Source organism: Hylobates moloch, unplaced genomic scaffold, assembly GCF_009828535.3.
Source record: "Hylobates moloch isolate HMO894 unplaced genomic scaffold, HMol_V3 SCAFFOLD_2, whole genome shotgun sequence".
NCBI classification, from domain to species: Eukaryota; Metazoa; Chordata; class Mammalia; order Primates; family Hylobatidae; genus Hylobates; species Hylobates moloch.
The window spans coordinates 154,292,776-154,311,134 of NW_026652277.1; the positions used below are offsets into that span (position 1 = coordinate 154,292,776).

The 18,359-nt window shown below is 41.8% G+C and overlaps 1 protein-coding gene across 4 annotated transcripts in view; it reads right to left on the minus strand.

Annotated features, from left to right (window-relative positions):
* Nucleotides 1–18,359, minus strand: part of MAP7 (microtubule associated protein 7) — a 212,207-nt gene that overhangs the window by 167,210 nt on the left and 26,638 nt on the right. Inside the window, exon 1 of one of the 4 annotated variants that reach the window (XM_032159860.2) lies at nucleotides 16,782–17,532. The exons of 2 other annotated variants lie outside the window; for them this stretch is intronic. In XM_032159860.2, the coding sequence (XP_032015751.1) occupies nucleotides 16,782–16,914 (133 nt within the window). In that variant the 5' untranslated portion in view covers nucleotides 16,915–17,532. Of the gene's footprint in view, nucleotides 1–16,781; nucleotides 17,533–18,359 lie in introns of those variants that run through there. One more of the 4 variants, XM_032159884.2, reaches the window with a different exon arrangement.

Sequence of the window (18,359 nt, forward strand, 5' to 3'; positions counted from 1 at the left end):
GCCAAGAGAGTAAATTATGATGTAGAAGCTACTTATTTTTTTTTTAAGTTTTTTTGTAAAGATGCAGTCTTGCTATGTTGCCCAGGCTGGTTTCAAACTCTTTGCCTCAAGTAATCCTCCCACCTGGGCCTCCCAAAGTGCTAGGATTACAGGCATGTGTCACTGTACCCAGTTTCGGGTTTTTTTTGTTTGTTTGTTTTTTGAGACAGGGTCTCATTCTGTTGCACTGGCTGGAGTGCTGTGGCATGATTACAGCTCACTGCAGCCTCAATCTCCCAGACTCAAGCAATCCTTTCACCTCAGCCTTCTGAGTTAGCTGGGAATACATACATGCACCACCATACTGGGCTATTTTTTAATTTTGCAGAGATGGAGTATCACGATGTTGCCCACGCTCATGTTGAACTCCTGGGCTCAAGAGGTCCTCCTGCCTCTGCTTCCCAAAGCATTGGATTACAGGCGTGAGCTACAGTGCCCTGCCTGGAAGCTAATTTAAAACATCCTCAATATTCATAGCAACTATTAGATGTTAAGAGTGAGGTACAGGCTGGGCATGGTGGCTCATGCCTGTAATCCCAGCTCTTTGGGAGGCTGAGGCAGGTGGATCACCTGAGGTCAGGAGTTCGAGACCAGCCTGAGTAATATGGTGAAACCCTGTCTCTACTAAGAATACAAAAATTAGCTGGGTGTGGTGGCGTGTGCCTGTAGTCCCTGCCACTTGGGAGGCTGAGACAGAAGAATTGCTTGAACCCAGGAGGCGGAGGTAGCAGTGAGCCAAGATCGCGCCACTGTACTTCCAGCCTGGGCAAAAGAGTGACATACAGTAGATAAAATGGGGTGAGCATCCCTGTGATGTGATTTGACAACTGGCTAGCAGCAAATTGAGCTCAGCTGATGGTGAGAGGATAAGAAAGTAGAAACGACCCACACAGCTGGTTTTTAGGAGTCTCACAGTAACACTCCACAGACCTAAAGAAGAAACAGGAGGCTATGAGGGGACACTCCAGCCTGCAAGGAAGGCCCAGGCATCATTGCAAGTGCATCTTTGAAATGGTTACCCCTGAGTTCCGGGCTTGACAAAACACCAGTGAGTGGGAAGGAGGACTCATAACTGTGAGAACACAGGGGGTTCAGAAGCCTGGCGGTGGTGGAGAGGATGAAGGTTCAGAAGGTGTGAGGCTTTTCTTCAGGTAGGAGGATGAGCTCACACACGGCAGTCCACCCTCATCACTGATTTTGCTTTCTGCATTCTGAGTTACCTGCAGTCAACTACAGTCTGAAAATAGGTGAGCACAATACAGTAAGATATTTTGGGAGCGACCATACTCATATAACTTTTATTACAGTACATTGCTATATTTTATTATTGTTATTAATCTCTGTGTCTAATTTATAAATTAAACTGTATCACAGGTATGTATAAAAAAAACATAGTATATACATATAGGGGTCGGTACCATCTGAGGTTTCAGGCATCGACTGAGGCTCCTAGAAGGATAAGCGGAAGACTACTGCGTATAGAAACATCTAGCATAGGATAGGGGAGCAAATCATTGTTTGCTGAATCTGAAGTCTGTGGGTACCTAGGGGAATTTCTGAGTTCATGATATCATAGGTGGTGTGGAAACAAGTCCCAGCATAAACCCACACAGCTGGCTGAATGAAGTTCAAGTGAAGGTCATGCAGCATCAAAGTAGGTGTGCGTGTCACTGAAACTTATGCAGTGGAGTGAGAATAATTTTGAAATTACTTAGATGGTGAGAAAATTTGGTTGATGATTAGAAGTGTTGATATAAGAGGTCAGTTTGGAGTTCCACTCAAAATTCATACTAATTTTAATGTCATGGTATTCTAAAGTACTAGATGGGTAAGGGGAAGTTATAGGATTCTGAACAATACCATTAAGAATTAGGATAGGATTTTCTACTGTGGTGTCACAGAAGAATCAGAGATAGAAAATTCATAAAAAGAAAATTTGATTCCCCAAGCAAGCCCAGGGTAAAAATCCAGAGTGCTGAGGTTTTGAATCCTAATATCTCAGTTGCCACTTTGCATCTTTACAGTGCTGAATGAAAGGTGTGCACCAGGAACTGTCTACCCACAAAGAACCTGTTTTTCTGGGCCTTAAAAAAAAAGGCAGATGCAGAGATGGTATTATAAAAGAGAAGCATAAAAGGAAATTTGTGAGGGTGGCTTAATGAGATGCACTGAATAGGTGGAGAACTAGAGGGAATGTGGCTAGGTACACAGTGGACTTTGTTAAATTAGCAGCAGCTCCAGTTCACTTTCCATGATATTTCCTAACCCATGAAGCAGCAGGTGGGAGTGAGGGACACTATTAGTCAAGAGCTCAGTGGGAGTTTAAATCACTAAGGATTTGTGTATGCAAGTTCTCCCTGGCTTACACGTAATATGGTCATGATAACTGAATTTGAACTGTGCAAAAGGAAAGAAAATACTTATAATAATTCAAACATGGCTATAATGAGGATATGCCACAAACTCGAAATGAAATTTTATAGTAAGCTCTGGTAGTTCAAGGAAAGATGATGGTAGAAGGTGCTTCTGGAATGGTCTAGCACTAGAATTTGATCCAAGTAAGCCACTGCAGACTATCCAAGCCAATGTCCTAGCCGAAAACAAACAAGTCATCCCTGCATGAAGGCTAGTGGACAAAGGTCGTTAAAACAAAATTCACTGTCATTATCACCAGGCAGGGTGGTGATTGATCTGATATCTCCAGGCCTTTGCTAGATTCAGAACAAAGTCCTGGACCCTGGAATGTTTAAAGGCCTAGAAAGACTACCTCTCCAGCTGTGCTGTCTCATTCTCTGGCTGGCAGGGCCAGAGTGTGTTGCCTCCAATCAGTTATCTTATGAGGAACCAGATTTGGGCTTCTGCCATCTGGCTTAGCACCCATGGACTAAGAGGTCTTGAATCAGCACCTAGAAATAATTTCCTTCAAGTTCTACAGAACAGCTCAACAGAAAAAGAGAACTGTTTCAGTGGAAAAAGTAAATACCAAAGTTTCTAAGACTATTATGGATGTAAAAAATTGTTGGATATATTCTTGTCAACTTTTTATCTAGGGTGTGACACTTGTCGATGTAATGAAGATTTAGGAAGCCTCAACAAGGCATACCTCAGAATACTGCCAGTTCAGTTCCAGACCACCCCAATAAAGCAAATATTGCAATAAAGCAAGTCACACACATTTTTTGGTTTCACAGTGCATAAAAAAGTTGTGTTTTCATTACACTGTAGTCTATTAAGTGTGCAACATTATGTCCTAAAACAGTGTACATAACTTCATTAAAAACTACTTGATTGCTAAAAAATGCGAAGAATCATTGGAGCCTTTAGTGAGTTGTAATCTTTTTGCTGGTGGAGGGTCTTGCTTCCATGTTGATGGCTGCTGACGGATAAGGATAGTAGTCACTGAGGGTTGGGGTGCTGTGGCAATTTCTTTTTTTTTTTTTTTTTTTTGAAAGGGTCTCACTCTGTTGCCCAGGCTGCAGTGCAGTAGCACAACCATAGGTCACTGCAGTCTTGACTTCTCAGGCTCAAGCAATCCTTCTGCATCAGCCTCTCAAGTTGCTAGGACTATAGGCTTGTGATACCACACCAAGCTAGGTTTCGTTTTGTTTTGTTTTGTTTTTGGTAGAGGCAGGTTCTCACTATGTTGCCCAGTCTGGTCTCAAACTCCTGGGTTCAAATGATCCTCCTGCCTCTGCCTCTCAAAGCACTGGGATTACAGGCATGAGCCACTGCACCCAGATGCAATTTCTTAAAGTAAGATAGCAATGAAATTTGCCAAGTCCATGAACTCTTCCTTTCATGAAAGACTTCTCTGTTGTATGTGATGTTGTGTGATAGCATTTCATCCACAGAACTTTTTTCAAAAATGGACTCTATCCTCTCAAACCCTGCTGCTGCTTTATCAACTAAGCTTATGTAATATTCTAAATCCTTTGTTGTCATTTCAACAATGTTCACAGCATCTTCACCATGAGTAGATTCCATCTCAAGAAATCACTTACTTCGTTCATCCATAAGAAGAAACTAATCTGTTCAAGTTTTATCATGGAATCGCAGCAATTCAGTCACATCTTCAGGCTCTACTTCTAATTCTAGTTCTCTTGCCATTTCCACCACATCTGCAGTTCCTTCCTCTACTGAAGTCTTAAACCCCTCAAAGTCATTCATGAAGGTTGGGATCAACTGCTTCCAAACACCTGTTAATGTTGATATTTTGAGTTTTGTACGGTAGATGCACCTGACAGTGATAATGCGACCTGAGTATACCCTGAGAATAACCCTGTATGGCAGAGGCACCTCAATGTGTATTCAGAAGTGGCCAACCCAGAGATCCATTCCTTGTCTATGAGGAACACCTGAGCCCCAGATGCATCCTGTGGAACATGGGGCATACAGGGGATCACGGCCCATTGTTGTGGGTTAAATGAGGTTTGCCAGGTGGAAGTTGCTAAGGGGAGGGTGTTAAGTGAAAATGCTATATAAATTGCATGTGTTTTGCAAGTGATGGTGGTGGTTTTGCCCAGTCTGCCACCACTGGACTCTCTCATCTGTATGTAAGTCCCCAGTAAAACCCATGTCCCATTCGCTGGCTCTGGCTCTCTTCAGCCTCTTGAACCATACCCACTGGAGTCAATAGGGGTTTGGCACACCAGCCTCCCTCCATGCATCACAAATGTTCTTAATGGCATCTGCAATGGTGAATCCTTTCCAGAAGGTTTTCAATTTTCTTTGCCCAGATTCATCAGAGGAATCACTATCTATGGCAGCCATAACCTTAAAAAATATATTTCTTAAGTGATAAGACTTGAAAGTCAAAATTATTCCTTGATCCATGAACTGCAAAATGGATGTTGTGATGGCAGGCATGAAAACAACATTAACCTCCTTGTGGCCGGGTGCAGTGGCTCATGCCTGTAATCCCAGCATGTTGGGAGGCCAAGGCAAGTGAATCACCTGAGGTCAGGAGTTCGAGACCAGCCTGGCCAACATGGCGAAACCCCGTCTCCACTAAAAATACAAAAAATTAGCCAGGTGTGGTGGTGTACACCTGTAATCCCAGCTACTTGGGAGGCTGAGGCCGGAGAATCGCTTGAACCCAGGAGGCAGAGGTTACAGTGAGCTGAGATCACTGCACTCCAGCCTAGGTGACAGAGTGAGACTCTGTCTCAAAAAACAAAAAAGAAAGAAAAAGAAAAAAGAAAACAACATTAACCTCCTTTGTCCACCTCCATCAGGGTGACCTGGTACATTGTCAATAAGCAGTAATATTTTGAAAGAAAACTTTTTTTCTGAGCAGTAGGTCTCAATAGTGGGCTTAAAATAGTCAGTACACCATGCTATAAACAGACGTGCTGTCACCCAGGCTTTGTTGTTCCACTGACAGAGTGCACACAGAGTAGATTTAGCATAATTCTTAAGGGCCTCAGAATTTTCAGAATGGCAAATGAGCACTGGCTTCAACTCCAAGTCAATGATTGCAATGACTAAGCTGCATTATCCCCTAACAAGAGATTCAGCCTGTCCTTCGAAGCCAGGCACTGACTTTGACTCTCTGTCTATCAACGTCCTAGATGCCATCTTCTTCCAATAGAAGGCTGTTTCATCTCCATTGAAACTCTGTTGTTTAGTGAAGTCACCTTCATCAATTACCTTAGCAAGATCTGGATAACTTGCTGCAGCTTCCGCATCAGCATTTGCTGCTTCACCTTGTGCTTTTACGTTATGGAGACAGTTTCTTTCCTTAAACCTCATGACCATCCTCTGCTAGTTTCAAACTTTTTTTCTGCAGTTCCCTCACCTCTCAGCCTTCATAAAATTGAAGAGAGTTAGAGTCCTTGTTCTGGATTAAGCTTTGGCTTAAGAGAACATATGGTTGGTTGATCTTCTACCCAGACCACTCAAACCTTCTTTGTATCAGCATTCAGGCTGTTTCGCTTTCTTATCGTTTGTGTGTTTACCATGGTAGCACTTTTCGCTTCCTTTAAGAACTTTTCCTCTGCATTCACATCTTGGCTGTTTGGCGCAAGAGGCCTAGCTCTCAGCCAATCTAGGCTTTCAACATGCCTTCCCTCACTAGGCTTAATCATTTCTAGCTTTTGATTTAAAGTGAGAGGCATGTAATTCTTCACTTGAGCACTTAGATTAGGGGACATTGTAAGGTTATTAGTTAACTTCATCTCAAAATTGTCATGTCTCAAAGAATAGGGAGGCCTGAGGAGGGGGAGAGAGAAACGGATGGGTTGGTGGAGTAGTCAAAACACACACAACATTTGTTAAGTTTGCTATCTTATGTGGGCATGGTTTGTAGCATCCCAAAACAATTACAATAGTAACATCAAAGATCACTCATCACAGATTACCATAACAGATATAATAACAATGAAAAAGTCTGAAATATTGCAAGAATTACCAATATGCGATGCATAGATGAGAAGCAGGCACATGCTATTGGAAAAATGGTGCCAACAGACTTGCTTGATATACGGTTGCCACAAATCTTCAATTTGTAAAAAAATGCAGTATCTGTGAAGCACAATAAAAGAAAGTACGTGCATACTAGACTTTGTATTAGTTGCTGGGGGCACAGTGTGAATCTGACAGACATATTCATTGCTTTCTGGAAGCTTCGTCTAGTTCAGGAGACAGACAATAAACAACGACTCAGCAAACACTTACTACACAATTTGCGTGGAGTAAGAAAAGGCCTAGAACCTGAGACTAGCTTGGTCTGGGGACATCCTTAGGGAAATGACAATTTTTTTTTTTTTTTGAGACAAGGTCTCACTCTGCTGCCCAGGCTAGAGTATAGTGCTACGATCATGGCTCACTGCAGCCTCGACCTCCTTGGGCTCAGGGGATTCTCCCACCTCAGCCTCCGGAGCAGCTGAGACCACAGGTGCACACCACCACACCTGGTTAATTTTTGTATTTTTTGTAGAGATGGGGTCTCTGTTGCCAGGGCTGTTCTTGAACTCCTGGGCTCAAATGATCCTCCCACCTTGGCCTCCCAAAGCACTGGGATTACAGGCATAAGCTACCATGCCTGGCCAAGGAAATGACATTTAAACCGAAAGACAAGTAGGTGTTGACCAGATAGAGTGAAGTGGAGAGAGGAGAAGCAGCAGAAGTACATACCAGGTAGAAGGAAGAGCTCCAAGCGAGACAGTATCTACTGCACCAGGACACAGATCCGCTGGCATATATATGTTCGATTATAGCAGCAAATAACATTTAATTTGGTGCTTTCTCCATCATAAGTGTTCACAGCACTTACTTCTGAGTGACTAGAGAACAAAACAAGACTAGCACAGAGACACAAGGAGTATTGAAAGAAAAGATGGCTAACCATACTTAGAATATGAAGTCTTGGTGCTGAAAATAAGTATGTGAAAATAAGCCTGCAAAAATAAGCCTGGATACATTTGGCATCCCCAGTGTAAGCATCCATAATCTCAACCACTGGCAGAAACCTGTCCATTAGCCTAGGACATTGCCATCAAGCAACTCACATACATGCACACAAGTGCACACGCACACCCCACATCAGAAGGAAAAAAAAAACCCTTGCAAAAAAAAAAATTCCTTTTGAATTGGCTTTTAAAATGGCAGATGATCACTGCTATTGTTCCCTGATTAAGGCAGATCAGAGTTTTCCATTAATCCCAATGAATAACAGGTACACTCCCTTAATCATATTTAAAATAACAAGTGAGGTGATCTGACATTATGGCAGTTTATTTCCTTCATCTAACACAACAAAATTACAGGGTACTGCATGAGTAATCTACCTGGCAGCTAGGACTTCTGATTCACATGAACAAACACAGAACAAGGATCCAGTCACATATGCCTATGGTAGGAAAGCGACTAAAACAACACAAGAAAGAAGGCAGGCTTCCTAGAAATTTTCACTCACAAACAAGTTAAGGAAAGAAATTAGATTAGGGAAAATATCTCCATAAAAAGAGACTGGTTAAGGTTTGGCACAGACAAGCATGATGGTCTTTCCACCAGGCCATTCTCCCAACAGAACATGTCAGTAGAAGTTATCAGAAAATGTGAGACATTTGGTTATAAATTATCAATATTATAATTGTCACATAATCAGCTCCAATTATTTTCCAGAGAACAAGCTAAGTGCTTATGTATTCTAATACCCGCCATCACCTGTGAGCATGATTTTATCCATTTCATTTCACAGATGAGAATCTTGAGGCTTAGAAAGTTTAAATATTAATAACAGCAATGTGCATATTTCCATATGTAGCACTTTTTCTATCATTTTTTCTAAGCACTTTTTTCACAGTTTCTCACACCAAATACAGCCTGGATTTCTAATAACTTTGGCAAACTCTGACCTGTACCCACTCACTACTAGTGAACGTGGTGAAACTTTCCTAGTATCCTGTTTTCCCACTATGTAAACTGATATCCCTGATAGTGGCTGGTTCTGAATTTCCATAGCTCTACATCAGGGCTCAGAGGCAACAACTGGTTTGTAAGGGGTTAACTTCTCTTAAAATTGCATTTTTACTTAGATCTTAAGCTACATTATTTGGGAAGTTTTTAAAAGGGGCTAATAGAGATTCCAACTCTCTTCCCTCCTGCCCAACTCCAAGACACCTCTTGGTCATGCACTCAGCTGGTGACCTTGAAAGCAATCCTATTAGGAGTACAGAGGTGGCTCGAGCCTCCATACTGTTGTTTTCAATAATGGTTTTAGAATGACAGGTTCTGCCGAATCTTCGTATTTTAATATCTTTTTACTACTTTATTAGGCCTGCAACTTTAATTTAGAATGAATCTAGTTCCCCAAACCATATATATTCAAGATCAAAACTGTTAGGATAATTTTTCTTGGTCTATACTCCTGAACTTCATTCCCACTCCACACTGGACCTGGGATTGTACATTCTTTGGAACCTAGAAAGATTCTATGAGAATTTTCTTACTAACAAACCATTGCTGGGCAGATAGCCTGAAAAACAGGACCTGCATTTTACAGTTGGCATAAATGTCAAATGATGCTCTGGTAAATATTTCAAACAGTGCCTTATGTCCATCTGTGACACACTTTGGGCCTCGGCGTCTGGGTCTGGGGTATAATGGGGTATGACTTATCTTCTGAAATTGGCAAATCTAGAACATAAACTTAACATATGGAAGGTGCAACATAAAGTGGGCTTTTCTTAAATGTCTAGATGATCTGAGAATTAAGATGGAGTCTCTCAGTAAAATCACCTTCATTGCTGTTAAGTTTCTGCTAAATGAAAAACATAGTCAAGGTGCCTAGAGCCACCTGGAGAATTTTTGTAACAACAAATTAAAGTTGCTCTTGGAGACACACAGACGTTAATGGAAATGGACATTCAATTCAAACTCAGACTATAATCTTTTAATAAATAAGATCTAAGAGTTATCAGCTGGGAGGCTCTAAGTAAATACTTAATTGTGTTTGGTTCCTATGATTGGAGGAGTCAGCTCTTTTAGCTCCATCAATTATAGCTCTGGAAACAGGCACACAATTTTTCAGCCTTTTAGTTTTATATAGCAAGCAAATTACACTTTATATTGTACCTCACTATACAAAAACTTTGGTTATACACAGGCTAAATCATGTTCCTCTTTGTACATGGTAACGCACGTGGTAATTTCTACTTATATAACACATAATGCCTGGGGAACAGCTGTATTCATTTATTCAAATAGTTACAGAGAATCCAATGAGTACAAGACATACATTAGATGATGTGATCCTTGCTCCATCCCCTATTATTTTTATATAAATATTTTGAATAAAATATTACATTTAAGATCTCTTCAGCAAATAAAAGTTTATGCCAATGAATTTGACCTCAAGATTTCCTCCTCAAAATAAGGATCTTTGATATCATTGTTCTAAAATATATTTTTGCCTCCCTAGCTGTCAAATTTTATGGCTAAAACCTTTTGCCTAGCCCTAAAATGCCAAACATAAGGACACTGGGAAAAGACAATGGTGCAAGCCTTACAGAACAAAAGAGAAAAAGAAACAAGGAAATGTATGAGAATGATTCTATAGCGGCATTCACATTTCTTATTCTAAGACTCCTCTTGGAAAACAAAAAGATTCATGACTTAGAAAAGGACATTACAGTTGCTAGATCATCACCTATCTGATAGGAATATAAATGGTAAACACTAGATTATATTTCATTTGGAAACCTTAACTGGAGGAAATTCTACCTTTACAGTGGAAAAGCCAAAAGAAGAGAAGTCACTGCAGGCTCCAGAAATACACATTTTAACAAAGTGGGGGCGGGGGAGTACAGTTTCTCAGAACCACTGTGTCCTGATCTCAAGGAGAAGTTGTATTTCTTTACAATTTAATCTATGATTAGCTAACAAAAGGGACAGAAAGCATTATTAACCTTAATATTCACAAAGTGGCCAATTAATAGCACCTTGTAACTATATACCTTCGTTTTTCCACCAAAGAAAAATGAATAGCATGACAGAAAACAACAAAACAGGGCTGGGTGCAGTGGCTCACTCCTGCAATCCCAGCACTTTGGGAGATCAAGGTGTGGGGATCACTTGAGCCCAGGAGTTGGAGACCAGCCTAGGCAACAAAGTGAGACCCTGCCTCTACAAAATTAAAAGAAAAAAAAAAACAGCCAAGTGTGGTGGTAGGCACCTCTAGTTGCAAGCTACTTGGAAGGCTGAGGAGGATCACTTGAGCCCAGGAGTTCAAAGTTGCAGTGAGCCATGATCATACCACTGCACTTCAGCCTGGAAGACAGAGCAAGAGTTTGCCTCAAAAAACAAAAAACAAAAAAAAAAAAAAAGGAAGAGCAGGAGGAGGAGGAGGAGAAGAAGACAACAACAAAGAGATAATCTCTGGTATACTAATAGACAAATGCAATTTCATGGAGAGCAATATGATTAATGTATCTAACACAGAATTGTCTCTTTCCAAGTAGTTACCTTGAAAGGACAATTCTAATGCTATCGAAGTTTCTTAGAATTCCTGTATTATGAAGACCTTCAGAGTCTGTGAAAGTTATTTTAAGTGTTAAGTTTACTTTTGTTTCATAATGTTCCATTTACTCTGAAAGGTACAGGGTATAAAGAGGAGTGAGTCCTGGCCCTTACAAAGCTTACAGTGTCAAGAAGGACATGGGTGTGTGCATGGATGATTTCATTACACTGAAGTAAGTCAGTACAGGACTTATAGTGCGGAAGGAGCATAGTGAGGGGCTGCCCTTTGTGCCAGGAATGAGGAGGGTGGGAGCGAGAGAGGAGGCTGCCTGCAGATGGCACCCAAGGAAAGTCTGGAGAAGATGCCATGTGATTTGATTCTACAGAGTAAGTCAGAGTTATCCAAATGAGGAAGCAAGATGAGGAAAATGGACAGATGAGCATGAGTAGGACATAGGCATGCAAGAACATGATGGAGCAGGCAAATGCAACAAGCACTTTGGTGCTGCTGGAGCACAAAGTGCAAAGAGTGGCAGGAAAGAGGATGGAGAAGGAAAAGGGGACCAGCTGGTAGGTAGTCTAGGTGCCATGCTAAGGGACTTGGACTATTCCTTAGGTCAGGGGTCACAAAAGCAATGACTACGGTAACGTAGATAACTGAGGCAGGCCATGTAATGCATATTCTAGAAGAGGGGCACTGGAGTACGTATGACCCATCTATAGCATATGGTGACAACTGCTACTTAGCTCCAGCTGATGACTGCTGTGAAGAAAGAGGACAAGGGTGGCTGTGTCTTCCAATTTTTCAAGGGAAGCTGAAATCCAGATTATGAAAAAATCAGTTTCTAAATGTTGACTCATAAACACCTGCAGGGGACAAATAAACATAGCTATAGACTAAATATGGCTCCAAGACTCCTAGTCAAGACCTCTGTTTCACTGAGAAGTTTATTTCTAATGGGCAGATATTTCCATTAGAAAGATGTCACAGTGGCACGCTATGGAGGATGGGTTGGAAAGAGGAAAGACTGAAAGCAGGAAGACCATGATCCACCTAGAGAGTTATGAGTCTTTCGTCTTTTGAGGGAGATGATAATTTTGATAAAATCAAGTAAAAGTCGTTTAGAATCAAGTCTCATGAGTAAATTTAATATTAGATCTGGACATCAATCAGGTTTTATATAAAAACAACACAGGAGTATAAAGTCAATCAGATGACTGATTTAGGCAGTTCACAGAATGGGTCAGGAGGCCATTACAAAGCAGAAGCTGTAAAATGTATTGTGTAACAGTCATGAAGCCTCTAGAAGTGTCTATCCGCAGGTAAACATTGTGTGGATGTCTAGCTTCTATAATGACATTTAAAAGACTCTTTGCCCATTATTCTGTGCTCCCGCCTTTAAGGTCTGTGTGAGCTTCCAACCTCAGCCAGACATTTGGGATGGGATAGGAGTCTATATCCCTTAAACGCTCTGTTTCAGATTAAAATCTTGAGGCTAATGGCTTCACAGTTGGCACACACTTAACATTTCCGCCACTCTCATCTTCTCCCTTTCCTGACTTCAATTTATACTCTTGCATTATTTGTACACATTTTTCTTCCTCCACTTCTGTGAGCAGAAACCACGTCAATTATCTTTGCATTACTTCCACAAAACCCCAGCAGAGTAATCTGCCACAGAGTGAGCATTTAACAAATGCTGGTTGAGGAGGAAAATGCCTTATTACTTAATAATCGCTGTGCTCAGCAAAATTCACCATCTAAGGCAGGTTTGCCTTGAGACCTATTCAAGGGCATTTAGTTACTGCAGCACCTAAACAGTCTCTCCTAAGCCAGTCCTGAAGTCAGCATTACAAGGAGGCTTGAGGTTCTGAGGTATAAGAGCATCAGCATAAGCCCAGCTCGCTCCCAGTGATTATTTAATTACTGTGGTAATAACAGTCAGGTATGTAAAACATTACACTCCTGCTGATTACATGGAAGAGTAATCACTCTTTCAAGAATTATCTAGTTTGCCATCTTTTTTTTTTTTTTTTTAGAGACGGAGTCTCGCTCTGTCGCCCAGGCTGGAGTGCAGTGGCGCAATCTGGGCTCACTGCAAGCTCCGCCTCCCGGGTTCACGCCATTCTCCTGCCTCAGCCTCTCCGAGTAGCTGGGACTACAGGCGCCCGCCACCACGCCCGGCTAATTTTTTTGTATTTTTAGTAGAGACGGGGTTTCACCATAGTCTCGATCTCCTGAACTCGTGATCCGCCCGCCTCGGCCTCCCAAAGTGCTGGGATTACAAGCGTGAGCCACCGCGCCCAGCTAGTCTGCCATCTAAACAAACTATTGTCACCCCACCAGATAACTATGAAGCCACCATAGAAGGCCAGATGTTAATCTCCACGTTCACTCTTACTGAGTTATTTGATGTTTGCCCAACAGTATGGTACCTGAAAAGATGGTACTCATCATTAGCCAGGATAATCCTGCACAGAAACATTTAACTCATCAAATTTAGATGGCAAACTTCTTTATTACTAGTAGAAAAAAGATACTAAGCATGAAAACCAGGTTTGAGTATGGTTGGCAGATGAGGCCATGGGGTGGGAAAAGAAAGGTTTCTGATTGTGTATCGCAATAGTCACACACAAAAAATAATCTGTATGTCATCTTGCTATGATGCTTTGGGAATAATTTAGAAAATAAGAGATGGTCAAGCACAGTGGCTCACGCCTGTAATCCCAGCCCTTTGGGAGGCCAAGGTGGGAGGATCACTTGAAGACAGGAGTTCAAGATCACCTGGACAACATAGCAAGATCCCATCCCTACAAAAAGCTTTTTAAAAAATTAGTTGGGTGTGGTGGCATGTGCCTGTAATTCCAGCTATTAAGGAGGTTGAGGCAGGAGGATCACTTGAGCCCAGGAGCTGGAGGCTGCAGTGAGCTATGATCAAGCCATTGGACTCCAGCTTGAGTAACAGGGCAAGACCCTGTCTCTAAAGAAAAAATAAAAATAAAAAGGAGAAAAAAAATAAAGAGTCCATTAAAAGGTGCAACAAATAATACAGGCAACTAGTGACTGGTAATAATAATAATCAGAACAGTGCAACAACATTTAAGTGGAAAAGGTAAAATGAAATTGTCTACACATCCAGGTTTCTGTGTTCTCATGCAGTAAAGAGGCTGTCTGCTCCTTGATGTTCTTCTTAATAACCACATTCATTTCAGGACCCAACCATATCTAACACCAGGAAGCAGTAACGACAAACAAACCAGAGAAGACACAAATTCAGAACGTAACAGCGCTACAGACCAGAACTGTGTTGTCCAATAAGGTAGTCATATGTGGCTATTTAACTAAAATTTTGTTTCTCAGTTGCACTAGCTATATTTCAAGCTCTGCAGCTGTGGCTATTGTATTGGACAGTGCATATACAGAACATTTCTGTCATTTTCCATGGAACAAAGCTGGACTACAAAGTGAATATTCCTATTGTTAAGATGGACCCAATGAAAAATTCAGTCAAAGTCAATAGTATTATTCATCGAGCATAATTAGAGATATCCACGGTTATCTGGTTATTTTATTGAATGTGTCATAGAGACAATTGGTGATCCACAGAAAGTTTGGACATCCTTATCAGCACAGGATTTTTTCTCCCAGTCTTCCTCCAATACCTACCCTTGCTCTCCCCACCACTATGGGCAGGGATAGAAAGAAAAATGGTAGGGGGTCAGAAACTCCTTGATTAAGTCTCTCTTATCCAAGAAGCTGCATAAATTGCCAAAAATAAGTAGGTTTTTAGAAGCGTCTTCTTTCTTCCCCTTTCTCTTCCTTTTTAAAAAAATACTAAAAGACAACTAAACAAAAACAACAGGAGACAGGAAGAGGTATTCAAGAAAATTATTAAGAGGGCAAGGCGCGGTGGCTCACGTCTGTAATCCCAGCACTTTGGGAGGCTGAGGTGGGCAGATCACAAGGTCAGGAGTTTGAGACCAGCCTGGCCAATAATGGTGAAACCCCCGTCTCTACTAAAAATACAAAAACAAATTAGCTAGGCATGGTGGTGGGTGCCTGTAATCCCAGCTACTCAGGAGGCTGAGGCAGGAGAATTGCTTGAACCTGGGAGGCAGAGGTTGCAGTGAGCTGAGATTGTGCCACTGCACTCCAGCCTGGGCAACAGAGCAAGACTCCATCTCAAAAAAAAGAAAAGAAAATTATTAAGAATAAAATGGATGGCTATCCTAAGTTACTGTCCAAGACATCCAAGGAAAAGTACCACAAATCAAGAATGTTTCCAAAAATACCCCATGGGAACAATTCAACAAATCTACATTAATTTTAAAAGTTACCAATTTTTCAGAGGCAAAATGATTTGCTGCTAAAAATTTAAAGTCCTGAGTTTTCATCCAGAGCAACACACTCTGGTTCAATGATGTAATTCACAGGCAAATAAAAGAATCACATTAAGTCACCCTCCAGTCACAGCATCATTTGATTTCTGAGGTCATTTTGTTCTCAGACAGGAGCCAGGTCTGATAGTAAATAAAAATCAACTACAGTAGTAAGATTCTACTTATTGGAACTTCCCTGTGTACCGTCTCATAAAAATGAAGTAATATGCTTTTGGATTTAACGTAGACAGTTTCAATTATATTTAAGAAAAGCAAAGTAAGATTCATTCGAGAAACAGGAAAAAGAAAACGAGGAGTCCTCAGACACTGGATTCTATTTAACACTCTTCATTTTATCATTGCTTAAATATTTGCTTTCTACTTTGTCATGTTACCTCTCTGCATCACAGAAGAAAATTTGATATCTCAGTGACAGAATAATTTAAGCGCAAGCTAAAAATTAATCGGCACATAAAAGCAAGAAAACTCATAACCCATCTGTTTAAGAACAGCTTATATATTTTGGGGAGGGGGAAGCAAGACTTACGATGCTAGAAAACATAAAACACAGGCCTTAAAGCCCCTTTTTCAAAAATGTCTGATGTTGCTGTCTCTGGCTGATAATTACAGCCCTGGGAGGGCAGCTGTGAGACAATGCTGACAATGATGCAGTACACAGGCTCTCAAGAAGCTGGCAAGCTGCTGCTACCTTTCATACCGTGAAAGAACAACACAAGCGTCAGACTTCCCTTTTCTGTAACCTGTGCATTTCAACTGCCATACACGCATTCAGTTATCATCAAAAGTTACACAACCTCATGATCTCTTCCCTGCTCCCTAGCTTCACCCTCCACATTCGCCCTCAATGTTTGCTGTGCTCCTCTTTACTCTCGGCATTTTAGTAGGCATTTTAGTATAGAAAGGGAAGTGACATTTTGACCCTCTGCCTAGAAAAGGTTGCACTCTTGAGTCACTTTAACTCATCCTTTAAAGCAGAAACTCACTTCATTAAAGTAAGCAAAAATTATCTGAGGCACCTAAGGAAGGTGGGGAGATGTTCATTTAAACCTTGATAACTCAGTATTTCCTCCTCTTGATGAGGACAGAGTGACTGGTCACTGTTGAAGTGAGCATGGGAAAAATTAAAGATCTCTAGGCCAAGAAAGTAGCTTAAGTCAAAAAAGGCAACTGACCTGAAATATACCAAATCTACAAAAACTGTTTCTCATTTCATGCATACACAACCCTACAGAGGGTATAAACACTACCAGCAAACCGTGCTAGGAGGTCACTAGCACTCCCCGGAGCATGCACGAGCAGCACAGTTTATAAAACGTTCTATAGGCAGTGTGGGAGACAAGGGCTGGATCTGGCTCCGACCAAAGGGTGGAGCTAATGCATACCTTTCGGTCTTCTGGAATTTCCATTCTTTTGCTGTTCGTCTTCCTCATTAATGGTGAATAAACCAAGAGGAATTGGCCTTGCATTGGTCTTCTTCAGCCTCTCATGTCGGAGAGCTGTAGCTGATCCAGGCATACCGCTGCTACTTGTTTTTTTTTTTTTTTTAATTGTGATTATATTAAAAATATATGCTTATATAATTGCAGCTCCAAGGAAGCTGCTAGTTCCTAAGCTGCCTGTTCATTTGAGCACTTGTAATAGATCCCCTATGGGTAAACAGTTTGCAAACAGCTGACAGATAGTACCAGCCACTTGGCAACTGAGGCCCTGCAGTTCCCCTCACCTAGCAGCAGCTTCCCCACCTCCCCTACCAGCCCCCTCCCACTGACTCCCCGACAGGCACATGCGCTGGTGATTGCTCCGGCTCATGCATGCACGCGCACGCACACACACACACACACACACACACACACTCCTTCCAGAAAAGCCCTACTGAAGACACGCAGGGTCTGATGCCTCCCACCACTGCATAACCTGTTCAATCAGATCCCAGCTTCTTCCTGCTGCAGCACCTTTTCCCAGTCTTCTTCCTGCTACCACACAGTAAAATATTCAGCCCACAGCAGAGATGGGAAAATATGATATGCTGCCGTTAACAGTTGCCCTGACAACCCTAACATATCCTAATCAAGGAGGGCCCAGAGCGGCTCCATCTCCCCAGCTGAGAAGCAGCAGCTTGCAGGATGCTGGGTTCTGGGAACTCACCAGCAGAGGGTTACAGCGTGAGGCCGCTGGGCAGCTCCCTCTTCCTCTCAGCAGCAGAGCAGCAGGATGGGAGGAGAAAGCGTTTTGCTTGCACAAGCAGCAGTAGACTCCTCAGTATGGAGAGAGAGGCCTGAGGAAGAAAGGCTTTTTCTTCTTTTCTGGGCCAGGTTGTCTATCATAACAATGTTTGCAAGCCCCTGGATGAACGAAGGCATGGCTGGTACCCACAGAGCAGCTCACTTTACTTTCCTGACATTCATACCACCCCAGAGTATGTATAAAAACAGGGCTGGCAGCACCAGTCATAAGGGCCACCAGTGCCATGTCCCTGAAACCCTCCGGTGAAGACAGGCAAGGGAAGAACTATGCTGGCTCCCACCAGAGATCACAACGTGGAGTGTCTCCTCTGCAACTCAAGTTTCAAGGACAGAACCTATACTCGGGAATTCTCCAAAGGAGAAAAACCTGCCTCTATTACACCCAGCACACCCCCCACCCTCAATCCCCACTGCTCTGGGCAGTCACTACCAGCGGTGCTGAGCAATGCTCAACACTTGACCCAATTTTAGCTCTTTTTTGGATCGTTTTCTTCAAAGCACAGAATCATGTGATTATTGTTTTCTCCTGAAATACGCTATCTCACTTTAAGACTCTCCACTTCTAGACTGCTTAAAATGTATGCTGTCTCCAAAAAAAATTTACAATAAATGACATTAAAACATGCCAACTGCCAAATTAAGAAAAAACATTTTTTTGCTTTTGTGTTTTAATAAAAATCAAGTCTGCTTAGCAAGTCAAAAGTAATCCTCCCACTC